We start from the raw sequence: 21495 nt of genomic DNA, 5'->3' as shown, positions 1-21495 counted from the left end.
CAGAAGTCATTCATTATCCTTGGAAGGAAAACAATGTCCATTCGATGGAAAGCTTTATTTCAGTCAAGAGAAAGTCACACAGACGAACGATTTCTCATTTGCTAGATATTAATATGACTTCTGCTTTAGGACAGAAGCTTTCTGTTGAAATGATTTCGACAAAGTATTCCTAACTGCGTTACGAAAGGCCTTATCAGTAATTTTATGTTAACGCAAAGAAATTCCTTAACTGGTATTTGTTTCATCTTATTTGCGAACAAAGAGTATTTAATCATGGTAACCCGTGATTTAGTTTTGGGCGCCTGTTCAAGTTCATTTTTAGTTTTCTGTAAAAGAAAACTGTTGCGCCGGCTTTGTCTGTCCGTCCACACTTCATTCTGTCCGCACTTTTTCTGTCCACGCTTTTTCTATCCGCCCTGAAATCTTAAAAAGTACTGAGGCTAGAGGGCTGCAAATTATGTTGATCATCCACCCTCCAATCATCAAACACATCAAATTGCAGCCCTCTAGCCTCAGTAGTTTTTATTTTATTTACTGTTAAAGTTAGCCATAATTGTACTTCTGGCAGCGCTATAGGTACCAACAACATAGGCCACCACCGGACCGTGGCTGAGTTTCATGGGTCGCGGCTAAGAGTTTTACGGGCGGTGGTGAGGCTACCACCGGACAGAAAGCTCGATTGGTTTGTTAATAATGCTATTGAACTCTTCTTTAACACCTTCTATATCGTAGAATTAACACTCGATGGGTATTTCGTCTGCAATATGATTTTATCTTAAATTCATCACTGCTGCCAAAGTTTCACCCTCCGGAATTTTTCTCTTCAGAACCTTATTGATTCTCTGCCACTCATGTCATAATTATTCGAAAACAAATCCTCTTTGTCATTTGTAGCTAGAGCAACCATCTGTGCAATCAAATTTCTGTTTTTAGGACTTTCCCTCAGCAGTTCTCAAATTTTTAATTCAGTAATTTTTTTAAAATGTTTAATGTCACCTTTTTAAAACCAACGTTTCGGGAGATTTTAATGTACTTTCATAATAAATTGATCAATCTAAAAAATCACATTTTCTCATTTCACCACACTTAAAATTGTGCTGTAAATTCATACAGTGGATATGGAACCATATCATAAAATAAAATAAGATAACAGTGCAAGGTATATAAATGACCTCTACGGAAGGACTTTGAGGGTTCTTGATGCATTCAGCTGCATGTCATTTTTGCACGTCGAGCTCGTAAACTTTACGACAGACATGTAAATCAGTCGAAACTTATTAAAAGCCAAATAAATTTAATTTGACACTGAAAATTCCATCCACACTTCATTTCATTTTGTTTTCTAGCTGTGCAGCTCTTCGTTACATTGCCAGTAAATATGACAAGTCAGGTCAATGGTACCCGAAGGATTTGGATATCCGGGTCAAAGTTGACGAATACTTGGATTGGCAGCACACTAACACCAGAAACCATGGCGTAGGATACTTCTACAACAAGGTCAGTCCATCTGTTCAGGTTTTCATTAGTGGTATAACTAGGATTTTTTTTATTCTCCTTTTGGTGGATAAAGATAAGTCCCACATAAAAGAAACCAGTAGAGTTCTTTGTAGTAAATTATTTCTAAACAGAATTCCAGATTCGAAAACAGAATGAATGGAAAATATAACCTACTAGCTGACCAACCTGGCGCTGCCTGGGATAACTCTGAATGACAACCAATAAACTCTCTCTCTCTCTCTCACTTCCTTTCCCTCCCACTCTCTCTCTCTCTCTCACTTCCTCTCACTCTCTCACTCTCCCCTCTCGCTCTCTTTTTCTTTCTTCTCCCTAACACCCCCTCTACTCTCTGCCTCACTTCCCCTCCCTCTCACTTTCTCTATGTCACCCCCTTCCCAACCCCACCCCCTTTGGTGCCACTGATGTCTTACCCCCACAGTATTCTTTTCCAGATAGTAAGTCATATGAATACCGAAATTAGGTATGATAAACTCGTAAAGTTTATTTAGTTAATAAGTCTACGGGCAGAACCAGCCCCGTTTCAAGGAAGCCTTTCCCACCCGAATCCCCTTTGGTGCCCTTTGGGGATGTCTTACCCCCAACTGGGGATTTGTAGATAGTGAGTCATATGTATACTAAGTTTGGTTGAAATTGCTCAATGGGTTTCAGAGTTATGCTGGCACACACACATGCACACACATACACATACATCCATTTTTATATATAGATAACATCAAGTTTTGAGTTTTTGGGGATTTTGTTTCACCTAATTTTTTTTTAATTACAGATGTTAGCACCAGTCATAACCAAGAAGCCAGTGGACGAGCCGTTGGTGAATCAGCACAAAGAGGCACTGGGCCAAGTAGAAAAGCACTTTGTAGACTACTTCCTCGCCTCGAAGCCTTTCATTGTCGGCGACCACATGACCATTGCTGACCTTGCTGCTGCCTGTGAATTCGAGCAACCTTTAGCCGGAGGTTATGATCTGTCACAGCCAATCAGGGACTACCTGAAAAGGGTCGAAACTGCTCTTGGGCCTCACTACCAAGAGGTGCATAAGGTCCTGCATGATACTATGAAACAGTGAAACACTTGAAGGCTAAGATTGATCAGCTTTTATGAAATCTTGGGATAATAAAAGAAACTACAGATACCAAAGTACTCAATGACCCTGCAATGGAAATCTATTAATCTTAGGAACAAACCAGAAACAACAGTTGCTGAAGGCTTAAAATACCCCAATAAAATTAACCAATACACCAGTTACAAGCAATGTTGCAGATATCAGTAATCAGTAGTAAATTCAGGGACAACTTGAGAAATTTCGTAGATATTTAAGGAATTTAACCGACAAATTAATGAAAAGCTATCAGAAATTTCAAGACGAGAACTATACACGCCGAGGTGACCTGATAGAACTTCTAATTATTATAATGACTAAATCTATGGGTAATTGAGAATTCAGATGAGAATGCAATAGAAATCTATAATAGCATCTAACAGTCCAAGTCTATGGTACTTCATAAACATGAAGTAGGAAGAAAACACGAAGAGATTTCATTGCACTTTTTCTAATGTTTCATGAGATCTGTTTTAACAAAGCAATCACAAAAGAAGTGGAAAGAATGATGTACCGAAGGGAATAAGTTCATAATACCCACCTTATTTATGAGGTGGAGTCCTGGCCACATGCCTGTTGACTGGGAGAAATGATTGCGCATATATAAGTAGCCATTTAGAGCAATGATCAAGGTAATATCTTAAAAAAAATTAAAAATAAAACTAGTCAAGGGTGCAAGTGAGAGCATGTCTGGTAATGAGACAGATGATTTTTCATTCATCTATGACGCAGGGAAAAGTGGTAATGAAGTTTCCGTAGGTATGGGCGCTACACTTCTGCACGCATCTTGAAGAACTACCATATGAAAATCATATGTAGCCTCAAAGAGAGCATCCTACATCTCACATTATTTTGAAGTTGGAAGGTAATGGGAATGATGTGCCTTCTGAATCCGATGAATGAATAAAGTAGCATCTGTGCAATTCTGTTGATATAAAACTACATACATACATACATTCACAACATACAAATACACACTCACGTTAGCATTCGAAACAACCACATCGTATGTTACTGTTTCAAACCACAAATCTCACTTTAGTGTAAGAAACCGAATTCCACCACGAAAAAGGCAGTTCTCATAAAAAAAAAAAAACAGAACCCCTCTCCAAGAACCTCGATGAAGTTAGCAGTGCCGCTTCTGTGTTTTGACCTTCGGATACTTAAAAAAAAGATACCTCACAGTTATTTGCAGAAAATTATTATTTTTAAAAATTTGTTTGTCTTGCAAGTGGAGTCAATTCTGAGTGGTAACCAACCATTCTGGCACCTTGTAACTCTAACGGAAATTTGAGCTTATAATTATTTTCTGGGTATTCTTCATCAAACGTTCATGATGTCCCGTAAAGAGAGGTACAAGGTTCATGAAGACAAAACTGGTCCAGCTTATTTTGTTAGACATGATACTTTACAAAGTTGCCTGCTCTCTGAGTGACCAATGAGCCCATATGGCTAAACATGATTCTAGAACCTTGATCCCCGGTAATTTCACTCCCGTATTTTGACTCCAGGTAAACTGAAATCCGGTTTCGTTAACACCCGGTAATTTGACACCCAAAATAAACAATTAGCCTATTTAGGAAGGATACTTTTTTGAAATAGCTTAAGGTAATTATCTTATTTAGGAAATGGAAATGACATAATTTGATTTCTTTATAAGTTGAAGGCTTAGTTTACATATTTTTTTTTTTATATTCAAGTATATAAGTAACATTTAGCAGTTGCATCCGATCTCCTGGCGGTATAAAGACATTTTTTTATAGCCATGTCGCGTACCATTCAGAGCACCAGTGGAGGAGAGAAACTCGTTGATGACTTAGATTACATCTACGAAAGGCAGAAAACAAACGCTGAATGGTCAAAATTTATTAGAAGTGTGAAGTGCAGAGTTGCAAAGCACGCCTACATACATTAACAGGCATGTTTTGCCACTCTCCACTTCACACTTCCAACAAATTTTCGATCTACCACCGTTTGTTTTCTGCCTTTCGTAAATGTAGTTTAAGTCATCAGCGAGTTTCTTTCTTCCACGAGTGCTCTCAATGGTACGAGACATGGTTATAAAAAAATGTCTTCATACCGCCAAGAGTTCTGATGCAACTGCTAAATGTTACTTATATACTTGAAAAAAAAAAGAGATGTAAACTAAGCCTTCAACTTACGAAACAAAATATGTCATTTCCATTTCCTAAATCAGATAATTGCCTTAAGCTATTTCAAAAAGTATCCTTCCTTAATAGCTTTGTTTATTTTGGGTGTCAAATTACCGGGTGTTAACGAAACCGGATTTCAGTTTACCTGGAGTCAAAATACCGGGAGTGAAATTACCGGGGTCACAAACCCAGGAGTCTACATACCGGCCGCCGGTAAAGAAAAATAAAAAAAATGAATTTTTTCTAGAACGCTGAGCTTCGGTGATTAAAACCATTCTTCTGTCTCTTGAGTTTGTCTATGTTAGGCAAAAAATTATCATAAGAAATTTATGGAATCTCGTGAATTATTACCATGAAAACGGTCTAGATCTCTCTCTCTCTCTCTCTCTCTCTCTCTCTCTCTCTCTCTCTGTGTGTGTGTGTGTGTGTGTGTGTGTGTGTGGTGCTGCATTTGACCTCTTGGTTTCTAGTCTATAGAATTAATCATGTTAACAAAACTGAGAGCTCCTAGGACGAAGATCTTTAACAAAATTTCACGGATGAAAGGAAGATTTAGATCATGAAAGATATAACGGTACTAATTTAGCAAAAATTAATCAAATGCTGTTATTAAATAAATCTAAAGATGGACATGAGTGTGAGGTATAAAACAGGAAAAATAATAGCCAATGAATTGTCCAAAAATAAGTATTGATGGATTGACATAAAGTATGAGGAAGACATAAAAGAGGTTGGCCATATAAAATACAGCATAAAGACATGAACAAAAAATAAATGCTTTCATCACATCTGTAACAGCTTCTATAGGAAATCACAACTGAAGAAGTACCAAAAATTAACAAACAAGAATTCTGAAACGAATAAGGTTTCTGGTGATTTAGGAAATTCCACGAACTGTCTTGTTATATACATTAACTATGTTTCAGTGGACAAACAACAACAGAACATATATTGAAAATAAACTCGGTCCCACAACCAACACCCCTCCCCGCCAAAAAAAAAAGAATAAATAAAACCATGCAAGACAGCTAAGTATAGTCATTTATAAAACTATTTCTATATTTTACAACACCGCGTAGAAAGTATCTTTCGTTTTATTAAACGGTAGATTTTCGTTTTTTGTCCTCTATTCGTATGTTCGTTGTATTTCGGTGTATTCCTGTGTAAGTTTTTCTATATCATTCTCCAGACCGTAATGTAAACTGTAATAAACTCTCTCTAGGTATTGGGGATCAGGTAGCAGCTTAAAGTGAGAAATTATCTCATAAGGGAAATGACGAAAGTTCCATATGCACAGAATAAGATACTGATGAAAGGAGATGGAGACGGCTTGGACTTGTCCTTCGCATGACCCCTAGGCCAGTAGCACGTAACGGTCAGTTAGGCTCTCTGGGCACAGAAGAATTGGAAGATCTAGGCCTACCTGAATGAGAACTATCTGGCTGGAGATTTATTGGAATTTGTGGAGGTGAAAGTACAGGAAAGACACGAATGACGGAATTGCACATAGGTAGGCGTTATTGGGATAATGATAATGACAATGAACAAAATACATAAATGGAATAAGACAAAGCAATAAAAATACAGGATAATTCATATATATATATATATATATATATATATATATATATATATAAATATATATAAACTATTAAAATATATATATATATATATATATATATATATATATATATATATATATATATATATATATATATATATATGTGTGTGTGTGTGTGTGTGTGTGTGTGTGTGTGTGTATAAATTTCCTTAGTAACACACACACATTATATATATATATATATATATATATATATATATATATATATATATATATATATATATATATATATATATATATATATATATTATTATTGAGAGAGCCTAGCTGATCCTATCACGTAGTGCTGGCCTAGGGTCATGCGAAGGACAAGTCCAAGGCGTCTCCATCCCCTTTCATCAATATCTTATATGCATATGGAACTTTCGTAACTTCCCTTATGGATAATTTCTCACTTTATGCTGCTACCTGACGCCCACTGCTCTTCTTAAGGCCCTGTTCACACGAGGCAGAAACCGCGCCGATGAAAAAAGTGGTGAACATACACATTATGGCGGTTACCCGAGCGGTTCACAGGAAGTTGAGGAAATAATATGATTACGATGTGTTCAAAAGACTGTATCCAAAACTGAGAGAATGTGAGCCCACATTCTTCATTTATTTCAGAATGACCATAAAATAATTTGACAATTTACGTATACTGAATAAGGATGATAGTTCGTCAAATAATATAAAGCAGAGTGTATTATTCATTTATATGTAATTATGAATACATACATTCACACAAGCATATACGTATATATATAAATATTTTATACACACACACATATATATATATATATATATATATATATATATATATATATATATATATATATATATATATATATATATACAGTATATATACATACATATATAAATACATATATATGTATATGTAAATATATATATATATATATATATATATATATAGAGAGAGAGAGAGAGAGAGAGAGAGAGAGAGAGAGAGAGAGAGAGAGAGAGACAACACACAATCACGTGTGGAACAGCAATAAATTTCTGGCTCACATTAGGATCGAACGCAGGTCTTTAGGTTCGATTCTTATGTGAGTCAAATACACACACACACACACACACACACACACACACATTATATTATATATATATATATATATATATATATATATATATATATATATATATGTGTGTGTGTGTGTGTGTGTGTGTGTGTGTGTGTGTGTGTGTATGTATGTGTGTATGTGTGTGTGTGTATTAATAGTGTATATTCCACAAACCTATAAATGTTAACATACTGTTTGGTGAGAATATAATGCAAGCATGTAGCATTTTGCATTATATTCTCACCTGTCTGAAGGAAATGCACCGGGAAGAAGCATGTTGCTACCTCTGCAAGAGATCACGATATTTGCAGTATATGTATTTCATTCATTCATGACGTAAACTGCAGGATAAAATGATATAATGTGAAGAGTATAAACGAACAAATACAATAAAAAGTGTAGATAACTACGATTTTTTTTCTAAGTTTTTCATAATTGCAGAAAATTTCAAATAGTTCCTCCCAACACTTTTTCTTTACTATTTTGTCCTTATAATCATCTAATCTCACGTCCCACATGGCAGGACGTATTTCAGTTTCGTCAAAGAAAATGTCGGTGTCAAAGTGACTAGTCTCCATTTTGGCGTGTGGCTCAGGCAAATCCGCGAGGTTACATGAACAGACACAGGTAAATAAGTGTATCTCGAACCGCGCGAAAGTCGTGCGGTTGCAAGGGGAAGCTCAGACCGCGCGGTTGTGTGTACAGCACACATCTGTGCTCACGGTAAGGCCACACCAGACGCGGCGAGTGTGGAGTTTATAGGGAAGAGGTTCCCGCGGCGATTTGAAATGTAACGTACCATACGTGAATAGGCACACCGGGCCAGCGGGAAGACCCGACCCTCTGCAGTTGCCGCCAAGCGATGTAACATGCTTTAAAATACCGCGGCGGTTCCCGGCGTCTTCACCCAAGACCACACCATTTTCCATCAGTTGCCGAAGTGTCACGTATTCAGTCGGTCGTGATTGGACATAATGGCGACAGAAGAATTAATTGGGGAGGTGTTTCGGAGGAGAGCTTCGTGGGATCCCCGTGATCCACTCCACAAAAATAACATTGTGTTAAAAAGCATTGGGAAGATATAAGCAATCGACTGCTTACTGATGGTAAGTTAGTGTGTGTGCCTTTTTACATGTATTATATATATATATATATATATATATATATATATATATATATATATATATATATATATATATATATATATATATATATATATATATATATATATCACAGACAGAGGGGGAGGGGATGGATTTTTTCCATCCATGAAGCTGGAAAGATAACCAGACAAAATCTAAAAGATGAGGTAGGGATATTTCAAATGAAAAACTTTCATATGTTTTAACAATATATTTCATGCAAATACTAGTTAATTCTGAAAGTATAAGGAAAAATGAATTTTTATAAACTTTATGTCATATTTGCCGTAGTTATATTGCCTGGTAATTTTGCCATGGAACTCTTCCAACTCTAGTGAAATAATTCGAAAAGGCTTCCCTGATGTTTAAAGCACTGTTTAGTAGCCGGCCTTCGGTCTTGTACATGCTACTGCGCTTTGTATCATCTCTTCAGCGACATGTGAGAAACCTGAGTTTCTCCGTTGTTCATGTCACATACTTCTGGGCCACCGCCTCCATCTCTTTCCCTTGACAACGGGTCAACATCTAGTTGGCAAACAAAACCTTCGCCGTCTAATAAGCGACGAAGACAAAATCTAGATTACGTGGCGAGAAAAAAATTAGCTACTCATCGAAATTAAAGAAACAGAAGTTAGAATTCTTAAGAAAGGACCAGGAAGAGTCTGCTAATGAAGATTTGCTCTTCTTCAAAAGTTTGCTACCTTACAAGAAGAAACTAAATCCTACAAAGAAGCTCCGCATAAGATCACAAATACAAAATATTTTCTTAAAAGAAATGGAAGAAGTAGAACAGAACGAGTGGCCCTCAAATGTGACCATCGGCGCCGTGCAGTCGACTCCCAATCCCTACATAAACTTACAGGAGCCGACTATCTTGCACTCACAGATAAGCCCTGTTCAGCCCCCATAGACTTTTTATCTATACAAATTCTCAGTACAGAATCACCAATTTATGGAGTTTTCGTGCTACTTTGTACTTGTTTCATTAATGTTAACAATGAACGAATACGCAAAATGATTTTTCCTTGTGTAGGCCTATGTTACTTTCTTTTATGTAAGGTTTACCACCGAGCTACTTTTTTTAAATACTGGTAATTGTTTTATTTCAACACAATGCAGCAAATTATTAATTTACTTTTATATAATTTGCACTTAATTCAGATTCCTTTATTTTTCTAAGTATCTTTCTCTTAGGAAATAACCTTATTTGCAGTAGTTTTGTAATAATAAAATCTTCAAATCCATATTTCTTTTTCACTTACCATAAAGTTATTACTAGTCTCTCTTCGGGAGAGATGGGTTGCCTATAGTTCTTGGTTTGTTTTGTGAGCCTGACTTCTAGTATTGCAAACAAAGAATCAAAAGATCGTTGGGTCATACGTAAATATTCATAAAATTTGTCTTCGTATAAATGAGACTGGCAATTTAAGTTGTAAAATTCACTTCTTTCCCTTAAAATCGTGAATCCACACTCTTTTGTGTAGTCTATCGTCAATTTTAGCACTTAGGTTTTCGATTAAAAGCAATTTCCTACCCAAACGCGATAATGGCATGCTTGGACAGAAGGACAGCTGCGACTGCTGAGAGTGATGTGTGGGAGGGTGGCGTTTCTGGTGTGGCCATGTGTCGCTTTGACGCTTGTCTCCCTCCCAAGTCGTTCCTCTATTCAACGCTTGCCGCGTCCGGTGTGGCCTTCATTGACTTTGCATCCGAGTGGTTCCATGTACTGGATAATGTCCCTAAATATTTGCAAGAATTAACTACAGTAATTTAGCTATCTAATGTTATTTCATCCCTTGTGCATTCTGACCTCACTTTCCCGTTTATTTTTTGTTGGGTTTGTCTCTAGTCCATCTTTGTAGTCACGTTTTCATTATCAAATCCATGAGAAGTGCACACAGCAAAGGTGACATAACATTCTGCTATAGAACCCCACCACTTAATGAAAATTTACTAGACAAAACTTCACCAACTTTACGTTTTACCTGCTTGGCTCTTGAAAAGTTTCAATCAGTGTTATACACTTAATGGGATTACCAAAGTGACGTAGGACCTTGCATAACATTAGGCTACAGGACCTGTCAAATACCTTTTCGTAGTCAACAGAAGTCATCAGAACGGGATCTATAAATTCCATACACTACTACACAATATTATTAAAACAAATGTTTGATGATTATAATGAAGAGTCCCATCACAATCGTCGCAAGTGCAATTCCTTTATAATTACTACATTTAGTCAGGTCACCTTTCTTTGGAGATTTTGCTATGCTTTCGGTTCCGAGTAATCTAACTTTGTTTCCTCACTCTATATTCTTCAGACAGTCTGGGTAGTACATAAAGGGTCTTTTCATTTCCAGCTTAAATTTTCTCTGCAGCTTCCTTATCTCCATTACAAAGGAATTAAAGTTTCTTATTCCCTGTGTTTTCTTGTGTGAGAACTGGCATCATTAACAATAAAATGTATACAGTTCCAAAGACAATTAATTATTTATCGTAATTTTGCACATTACAATATATAATATATATATATATATATATATATATATATATATATATATATATATATATATATATATATATATGTGTGTGTGTGTGTGTGTGCTAAATGGTTTTAGCGCTAGTTTAGTATATATATATATATATATATATATATATATATATATATATATATATATATATATATATATAACTGAATATATAAATAAAGATAAAATCCATGAAGGAAAGGGAAACACTGGAATGCTGAGGCCTATGTTTCCCTTTCCTTCGAGAATTTTATCTGTCTATCTATCTATCTATCTATATGCATATATATATATATATATATATATATATATATTCCCCGTATATATATATATATGTGTGTGTGTGTGTGTGTGTGTGTGTGTGTGTGTGACAAGTGTCCAGTGCCTGTTCTTCAAATCAAACCTGATATCTAAGTGCTTGACCATTTATTCGACAATTATGGTTACCTCACAACAGCCAGACACCTGAACCCTCATCACACATACAAAACGACTGATTACTCTAAAGGCAACAGTGATCCCTTATAAAACTTGTCAATCATGAAAGAAAGCAGATTAAGTTCGTTAAACAGGTGTGAGTAAAATTTAAGGGCATCACTCCAGTAACATTATAAAAGTTCAAGTATTTCTATTTATTTCATTTCCTGGTTCGAGCTCACTTCAATTACTTGAAGGAAAACATCTCACTTACCACTCTATATCTAAGTCAAATCAAAATTACTGGTGGGTCGATGTAAATGAAACTCTGATATAATATTTTAAATACAAAAATTTATTTCTAAATTCAAAGATTATACATGACATTTAACAGTCTCAGGTAAATTATTATTACTTGAAAACAAAACAAAATTGGATTAAATCTGAATTAATCATCAGTCAAAATTAAATCAGAAATTAATTTATTATTTAATAAAAAAATTATTCAAGTAAAATTTAAAATGTTAAGTAACAAAATTTTAATTCCCAAATGTTAAATAAAATAAGGCAAATAAATCAATCATGTAAACATGTGGATACAAAAGACACAGAAATATACTCTGCAAAAAAATTAAATATCAAAAAATGTAAAGCAAAAATTAAGGCAATAGCAAACACACCACATAACTATATAATTCTTCAAAAGACAAAGCACAAAACATATAACATGAAAAAGTATTAAAAAGGAAACAAGTGTCTTTACATATAACCACTGTAAATATTATTTTTAGTGCACTAAAAACCAATAATTATATATGTTACAATACCTTGGTACCAAATTGCTTCGTGTTTTTAATCAGGCACCGTTACACACACACTTAATAAAATACACTGTTCAGATAACTCAGACACATTTACTAAGGAATTAAACAGTTAAAGGATATGAGCGACCATCGTCTACCAAAATATCAATTGCATTACAAACAGGACATTCAAGTCCGAGAGCGAGCTTCAATGAGCGAGCGAGAGAGGGAGAGAGAGAGGGAAACGCAACCCCCTTCAACTTTGGTCTCAGAGTGACGTTCCTTCGTAAGAATTGTATGGGTGTCCATACACAGACGGGAGGGTCGAATGCGTGAACAGGTTCTAGACGAGATCTTTATTTTAAAAAACCCTTTAAAAACGATAATTAGAGACAAAGTGGAATTACAGTTAATAATAATACTTATTATTACATAGTTTCAGAACAAGAGAATCTCTAGTTATTATAATAAGAAAATGGAAAACATCGTTTCATAGAAAATTCCTGAATGACGTTAGGCAACTTTCGTAATGGAATTTTCCACCCAACAGTGTTTTGATCGCATCCCAATGGAATGCATTACTTAAGCAGTTTTGAATATTAACTAACAACCAATCTCTGTCCAGAACAATCAGCCTCTGTCCCTCCTCTCTATACACCTATCGTCCCCTTCTACAAACCATACAGAGTGTAACCAATTTATCTTACGCTAACTCTCTATGGCATATGCGCATCTGAACATAAGATCATACAGTATACAACAATACACACATAATTACACGTTAATAAGATTACTGCATTATGAAAACCACAGCATAAGAATATATATATATATATATATATATATATATATATATATATATATATATATATATATATATGTATATATATATATGGAATATATATATATATATATATATATATATATATATATATATATATATATATCTCAAATTCGTTATTTTTGGCAATTAGCTTGTAAAGAAAAATTACAGATATTCCTCTTTTGGCAAACTTCAGCTCGTTGTTTGAAATTTTATTTTTGTGATTTTCCTTCTTCGAACATAATACAATACAGCAGAACTATGCAGCTTTGGAATGACAGAAAAATCCATTTCCTATTATAACAGATAACCAAAGAAAATTATTTCAAGCATTTTTCACCTCTAGCTTCAAACTATCCTGTCGAAATCATTATTTTCTTTTTTCATCATTCGCTATACAATAACTATATAGTTAAAGATAAAATAAAGATCATTCGGAAGGTAGGCTACTCCATCATATGTAGCATGGTGCAATGGACATTTATATCTCTCGTGTTTTTGGGAATATCTTTTATGGCAAACAATTGGCTGACTTGCTTTTGTTTTCTTCCTTTCTAATATAATACAAAGAACACCCAGATTTCAAATGACAGTAACACTAGTTGCTAATACAAAAAAGTTTTTAATGACCGATCAGAGAATATCATAACTAGCGGCTTTCCAACGCTAAACTTTAAGATGGAGAACCGTAGTTTTAGTTTTTGTTTTACTGCTCAATATCTGGTATAACAGCAATAAACAAAGTATCATTCGAATATCCAATTAATCATAGTGCTGCGTGTTATGAGAGCATTCTTACATCTCTGTCATCTTATTTTAGGTGAATATTTTTTCATAGCAGCCTGCTGAAATATTTGCTATCAGCTAAATTCGACTCATCATTTTGTCTTTTTTGTAAAATTTTTCGTAAAATTAAGTCTCTTAAAACGAATAGTCACCACATTTTGCTATTGTTATCTTTTTTTCTGGACTTACTGTCATGAAGTAAAACTATTATCCTTTAAAGTTTACAATAATAAAAAGTAAATCTTTAGGGGCTGTTGACGGAAATGTATAAAATTTTAAGGACCGAACACTTTTTTGCTGGTTTCTTATCTGCTGTTATTGCCTTCTATGTAACTCCTTTTCTCTCAAAAATGTTCTTTAGTAAACTCGAGGAAATGAACTTTATATTAAATGAAATACTTTTAGCAAATCATTTAACAAAATTGATAATAACACTGTTATCAACGGCGGTAAATAATGATATAAAATCATTATTCTAGTCTATGAACTATGGATGTGCTAGAGGAGGAAAAGGGTCTAGTCAAATTTACCTGTAAACACCCACAATGAAGAGAGAAATTTTGCGGGCATAGTTGAGCAAATTTGACATTCTTAGTTTATCCTACACTTAAAGAGGGTTCTTAAAATAAATGTTCGATTTCGGTTAAAAAGTAAGTAACAAATTATTCTTTAAAGAAAGCTCTTAAAACATGCGAACTTTTAATGATATACACCCCTACTTGCTAGAATCTGGTTTTATTCAATTTCGGAATCGATGCGTTCTTATGCAACGGCATCCCAGTTGCGCGTAAGGTGTTTGTCTAGTTTGAATGTCTCTCTTTCGTTAAATTTTGTCGTTTTATCAATATATGGTATACACTATTTGTTTTTAATATAATTTACAATTAGTAGAGATTTTTCAGATATTTAATTTGTATCGCCTTTATATGTCTGTTATAGTTCAACGGCTTCACTCTCTTTTTTCATATTCCAAGAAAAAAGTAATAAGAAATGAACTGGATTTTCTCCTCATGTTTACAGAGCTGCAGTTCACGCTCTCACCGACATGTCTGTATATGATCTTCAATGTTGGTGAATAAGTTCTTGCTTTTAATAATATTACTGCTGCAAAAGTATATCTCGTATAATGGTACAGTACTTCTATAATTTCTCTTTTCAGTTTCTTTTATACCTATAAACTCATTTTACTTTCTAACTCTTCTTTTCCCATATCGTTATACATTCGTCTGATTTTGGTATTCACATCTATCTTCATAATTTTCTTGATTTGTCTTGTATTCAGATTTAGCTTTTGCATAACTTCTTTGCTGGTTTCCACTATTGCCGTATGTTCATGGTTAACTTTTTTTTTCCATTTAGGATTTTTGAAATCATGTGCTCGCCCCTTTTTCATCAGCCTAGTTTCCTTCCTTGTCATGCACGCAGACTGGGGTTTTACGTGCCATTTTGTCAGATTACGGGCTGATATGGGAGTAGGATGGGCCAAATGAGGCAGGCTTGACATGTCAAAGGTTGCTGTCGCATGTAGGTGGCAAACACGATAAGTAGAAGAGGAATTTTGTGATGCAGATTCTTTGCTTATGATGCGATAGTCCGTGAAAAGAAAACCAATTTGTGAACTCTTTAAGGGAAATTAACTATAACGGTGACATTAAGATAAAAAAATCCTACATGTGAGAGAAACATTAAATACCGTGGAATCAGTAATATCTAAAAGAAGAATATAAAACGGAAAGTAAAAATTAGAAAATCCTTTTGGGTTAATGACGCTAGACACCAAATTCGAGTACGGAGTTTGCCCGCAACTGTGTTCATGGGGAGTCTGAAGAGGATAATATAGGAAACGTGAACTTCGTGTTGTTTTCATTTTGTAACTTGTCCAATATGCCGTTATACGAATTATCGCTGATAGTCAGGAGTATGCCGAAGGTAAAAGTTTACAATTTCATTTTTTTAAAGGTCGGCCACTTCAGCATAGATTAGAAGTGGACGTATGTGTCATGCCCTTACCAAAAATTTTTTCTTGTTTTGAAAGGCTAACCCTTGGGTTGACATGCCCCAGCCCAGGCACTCTCGAGAGGTGCTCTAGATATTAGCCCTGGCCAAGATTTCAAGAGGCCATAAAACTCTAGAGCAACCCCGCACGGTGAATTACATTGGAAGCTGAGTTTTCCTATACTTTTAGTTTTGCTGATGGAGGTGGTGTTGTTTATTGCCGGTCAATTGTCAGGCATTTCTGAGTAGTAGCCCCGCACGGACTGTAGGCCTGTGGAAGGGTTCCGCGCATGTGCGAGTGATTAGGGAGTCATTAGGGAGCCATATGTTCAAGAAGGGACTGGCAAAGGAAATCTATTACAAGAGGAACCGTACTAACCTAATGCAGCCTAACCTAACCTAACCTAGTAGGCCGTGTTACTTAGGCGGGGGTGCCGAACCCCCCGGGGTAAAGGAAACCACTTAAGTAGTAGCTCTGCAGCGGCTATTTCCTTCTAACTTGACTTTTTCTACAGTTTTTTGGTTGCTAATTATGGATTTACCTTCAATTTTTGTCGCACGAATGTAATTAACCTGTAATTAACCCCTGAAGTCCATCCAATAAGGGGTTTCCAAATGCGCGATCTTCACATGACAGAGCACGGGTACGTCTGTTTGGAACAGTTCATACCTTGTCCGGCAAGTGCAATAACTTGTTAACGTATGGGTAACCCCCCCCAGGGCCAGTACTAAACACGGTGAAGGGACATTCCATTTGGCCGACAATAAACAAATGCACTGCCAGTATCAGAAGCCCTAAAAGTGTAGAAAAAACCAGTTTCCAGGTAAAAACAGGCACAGAGCTAATACTTAGAATTACCCCACTTTTCACCAAAAGTTCTGGTAATTCTGAGTACTAGCTCCTGCCTGTTTTTACCTTGGAAACTGGTTTTTTCTACACTTATAGGGCTTCTGATACTGGCGGTGAGTTAGTTTGTTGTCGGCCAACTGTTATTTGCCCCCTAACTCTACTCAACAGTAAAGGGGGACTGTGGAAATTTGGGGTTTAGGGTGGGGGAGAACACAGAAATGGAGTAGACATGTTTACGTTGGGGAGACGCCCTCTGGAGCGGAAAAATGAGGGGAGCCATTCACCAACGGGGGAGTTAAATGCGTTTTGCCATGTTTAGTACTGGCACCTGGGGGATGGAATGTCCCTTCGCCGTGTTTAGTACTGGCCCAGAGGGGGTACCCATACGTTAACAGGGCTGTGCCATGATTTTGTTTACATCCACTCATTGCAAACGGTTGACAGGCTAACTGCCAACGTATTGTAAGCAATTTTTTGTAAATTTGTAATTAAAGACTGATATTTTGGCTTGTTTTGAATATTTTATCGAAATTGACAAACCTTACGAAAAATTGCTTACAATACGTCTGCAGTTAGCCTGTCAGCCACTTGTAATGAAGTGGATGTAAACAAAATCATAGCGCTGACCTGGTGGCCTGTCATGCTAATACACAAACGTTGTTTATTTATGGTAAATTTCATTTAGTTTCCTTTAAAGGTAAGTGTAAATTTACACATGTTTTCATACTTTATTCCAGTATACTCTCACAATATTTATTTCATGCAGAGATTCAAACATTTTCCCCACAAAATCACTAAAATATTTTCAATAATGCATGATGATACATACTAAAATTGTGTTTTTTCCACATAATATCCTTGTAAAATAGCGGTGCGCCTTACGTGAGGATGCATCTTATACGCTGGTAAGTATGGTAGATAACAACATTTGTTAGAACAAATTTCAGTAAAACTAGATTTTTGAAAGATATCAGCATCAGTTTCATACTAAGCATGTTAAAGAAACTTAAGATCACTAAATAAAAAGTCCAGCCTTAAGTAATAGCTTAAAGGGAAATAAACAGCTAGGCCCAGGCTAGTTATAACCTACAAAGCATCTTGATAATTATTCACATTTCTCCAAAATATGAAATCAGGATGATGGTTTATAGGTTCTTGCTTAGACCAGTTATGTAAAAATGTAGAATTTACTGAAACTCCTGAAAGGGCACATATACAGTAGGCCTAAGAATGTACTGGTAGGTTACATGGTAACCAATGCCAGACTATATGAAAAAAATCAATATTCAACATATGTGCCATATAAACAATGTAGGGCTATTCATTTGTTCCTACATAATATACAAACCATCAGTCCTTTACATTAGGAATTACATACGGCGAAGCTGGAAACGGCTGTTAAACTCTTGGACAAGGTGGTTAGGCAGTAACTACCGACAGGGTGCAGGAATACCCACCTGCCCAGATGTAAACATCCCAGTTTGCTTTCGGCTGTTATGCGTTGCAGACGTGTTTTCGGATCTCTTTGCCTAACTGTCGTTAAGCTCTTTATTTATCCCGGTGGATCTTCTGTATTTTTGTGTATATGTTGCGTGTGTTTGATATTTATTAATATACAAACCCATGATTTGTGATAGCCTTGTGTAGGCCATCATTCCCGAGCATCTTTGTCTTGGGATTGGCGACCAGGGGCGTAATTTTTTGCTCCCTTCTCATTGACTGGGGCATAACAAGTTCGCTCCCCTTCATTGGGCTCACGCCCTCCATGTGCAAAGGCGTGACTCCTTCCCTTTTCTACTTGTGCATAGAGTTGCTCTTCACTGCCTGTGCTGTGCGGGAGGCAACTTTGGAGGATGGTTGCTGGCGTCGTTGTCGAGTATGGCTCCCACGGGGCACTCTTGGTAGCCTCTCCTTCTTCCTTGTCTCTCCCTTTAGCTTCTTGTGTCTCCTTCGGGAGGGGTCTCTCCTTTGAGAGAGATCCCTCCTTTGGAAGAGATCTTTCTCCTTCGCCCTCGTTGCTCGCTTGTCAGGGGAAGATCGCAAGGGGGGGTTGGTCGGGTGACCTCCTCTCAGGGGTCTCTTCTCGCTTCATAAGGCAGTTCCCCTCGGAGCGAGAGGAGTCTCCCTCTACTGATCATCTTTGCTTTTTTCATTCAGGTTGACAGTGAGCATCGTAGGCACAGCAGTAGTTGGCTAGATATCTCAGTCTTGAATATCTTAGCCTGAAGGAGTTCTCAACGCTCATACAGTGATTGCTTCGGGACTGATCATAGTACGGGCAGTCCTGGTTATTGGCGTGAGTTCCGTTCTGACGGTGTGATGATAACCAACAATTGCCGTTAATAAAAATCAGTGATTTGCGGGGTTTTTTCGGCAATTTTTGGGGCTTATCGGCGCCACAAAGCACCAAAAATTGCCAATTTTTGGTTGTCAGCACCTCTGCTAGGTATGTATTGGCGCCAATACCCAATTATCGCCGCCAGCAAGCAGAAATCGATGATTTTCGGGGTTGAAAATTGCCAATTTTCATCACTAGACATGCCCCATAAAACTGGATTGCTGATAACCGAGTCCGCCAGTAACCGGGGACTGCCTGTTCCTTGTTGGGATGGCGTAGGTCCACGTCACAACATTGTGCCATGTCGATGTGGATCGATCGCTATCATTCGCTGGCTCTCATGTATGCTATGGTACTACCTCTGGTGTATCTGTGGTTCCGTCTACTCCTGCTGTGCCTCCTGTTTTGATTGCTCCTGTTGCCTCGGTGACCAGTCACTGGGCAGCTCCTCCTGGTCTCCTGCTGCAGCAGTCCTGATCGCTCCTGTCGCTACTAATGACGTTTCTGTAGCTTCTGCCATTCGGATCGCTCTCGTAGCCCCTGTCTCAGCTATCCTGACCACACCTGTTGCTATTCCTGGCTGTTACTGTACCCCCTGCTGTCTGGACTGCCCCCGTAGTTCCTGCCTTGGCTTTCCTGATTGCACCTGTTGCTACCCTTGGTGTTCATGTCTTGGGTCGCTTCTGTTGAGTTCTTGCCTAGCTGGCCTGGAGGTTTCTATGCTTCGTGTCCACCATCCTGTAGAGGATGTCAGAGTGGAAGCTAAGGAAGTCGCCCTGTGGGAGGTAGCCGCTGTCTTCATCTGCTTATCTTCGACTTTGTCTTCTGCTGCCTCTTCCCTTCCTCTTTGAGGTTTTAGGGGGTCCCAGGAAACTGGATAGGTCGTCGGCCGAAGGAGAGGAAGGCTGCTTCTTTCCCCCTTGATGTCCTTTATTGGACGTCTAGGGACTGTCTCCTTCCGAGGAGGCAGTGGGTCTCATGTCAGCTCTTCCCAACCTTTGGGTTTGGGAATCAATTCGCATACCCCTGGGTTTTGTGTTTCGGGGGCCGTGGGAGAGCAGACCTTGTTTTTGCTCCCGTTACCAGTCCTAGTTGGTTCCGCCTCTAAGACGAGTGCTGCTTCAGGCGCTCGTTCACAAGCCACTCTGAGTGCTCGAAATTCTGTGGAATATTGAGTATCTTGAAGTGGCACTGAGAGTAATCTCCCCGTCACAATTCAGGAGCATCGCGAGAGAAAGAGCCGAGGCACCCAGGTGTCTCTGCTCTTCCTTCCAGCACTACAATTACTCCCCGAAGTGCTTACTAGTGCTTGGTCAGGTTCTCAACCTGGTGTCTCGATCCCGACAGTTCGAACGCCTGAAAAAAAGTTAAATATACCTTAGTTTAACCAGACCACTGAGCTGATCAACAGCTCTCCTAGGGCTGGCCCGAAGGATGAAGCAGGGAAGAGGTTCCTTTCAGGAGTCCTGCGGGACTTCTAAGGGATTGCCTCTCTCCAGGGAGGCATTTTTCTTTTGTTGGCTCTTCCCACCCTTGGACGGGAACTGATTCACATTCTCCTCTGGGGTCTAGGGTTTCGGAAGCTGCGAGTGTGTGGCCTTCGTTGCCAGTCCTTAGAAGTGTGTGTCTAAGACTGGTTCTGTGTCTTGCCCTTTTTGATTTCTTAGGAAGCTGAAAAGAGCCGCTCCCGATGATTGTTCTTTCAAGATATGGGAATCTCGTAAGGCGCTCGAATTGTATGAATCACAAGCACTCACCTGGTGAGAGGCACAGGATGAGAGAAGGTGCTGAGACACCCAGATGTCTCAACACTTCCCGCCAGCTGCTTCGGTTGCTTGGCTGGATCCCATCCTCGTGTCTTGGGTCTTAGGGTTCTAGCATGGAGGACAGCAGACACAGAATCCCCCTTTAAACCTTCTTCTCGAGGGGCTTCGGTCTTGAAGGAGTTTAGAGTCTGGGAAGTCAGCGCTAGTTCGTGGTGGATGAGTTCCGTCCTGCTCAGCTTCCGAACGCAGTCGGCTCGGCTCAGCTGAGCTCGCTCATCTTCAGCTCAGCTTGCTCGCCCTACCCAGCCCCTGATTGCATTTGTGTGACTGGCTTGACTCAGCTCAGCTCTGCTCGCCCCGCTTGCCTCCCAGGCCACTGCTTCAACCCAGTCCAGATTGCATTTGCGTGATTGGCTCGGATCTGCGTGGCTCGGCTCAGCCCTGCTCGGTTCTTCTGAATTGGGTTCTTGACACTTTCGAGTGAACTTTCTGCTCTTCCCAGGAAAGCACTATGCCACGGCACAAGGGCTCTTCTTCTCTCGTGCTGCAGTCATCACCTCTGGTTGATTATCACTAACAGTCTGCATCTCCTGCT

The 21495-nt window shown here is 38.0% G+C and overlaps 2 protein-coding genes across 3 annotated transcripts in view; both read left to right on the top strand.

Annotated features, from left to right (window-relative positions):
- The window catches only part of LOC136826880 (glutathione S-transferase theta-1-like), a 12100-nt gene extending 9445 nt beyond the window's left edge, over nt 1-2655 (top strand). The window contains exons 3-4 of the mRNA XM_067084412.1: nt 1347-1497; nt 2285-2655. Coding sequence (XP_066940513.1) covers nt 1347-1497; nt 2285-2584 — 451 coding nt within the window. The 3' untranslated portion in view covers nt 2585-2655. The remainder of the gene's footprint in view (nt 1-1346; nt 1498-2284) is intronic.
- Nucleotides 2656-8209: 5554 nt separating this feature from the next.
- The window catches only part of mRpS6 (mitochondrial ribosomal protein S6), a 43482-nt gene continuing 30196 nt past the window's right edge, over nt 8210-21495 (top strand). Inside the window, exon 1 of one of the 2 annotated variants that reach the window (XM_067084410.1) lies at nt 8210-8558. In XM_067084410.1, the coding sequence (XP_066940511.1) occupies nt 8556-8558 (3 nt within the window). In that variant the 5' untranslated portion in view covers nt 8210-8555. Of the gene's footprint in view, nt 8559-15724; nt 15881-21495 lie in introns of those variants that run through there. The other variant, XM_067084409.1, reaches the window with a different exon arrangement.

This window comes from Macrobrachium rosenbergii, chromosome 41, assembly GCF_040412425.1.
Source record: "Macrobrachium rosenbergii isolate ZJJX-2024 chromosome 41, ASM4041242v1, whole genome shotgun sequence".
Classification (NCBI taxonomy): domain Eukaryota; kingdom Metazoa; phylum Arthropoda; class Malacostraca; order Decapoda; family Palaemonidae; genus Macrobrachium; species Macrobrachium rosenbergii.
Note: the sequence above shows the minus strand (reverse complement) of the source record. Positions and strands in the feature narration are given on the sequence as shown.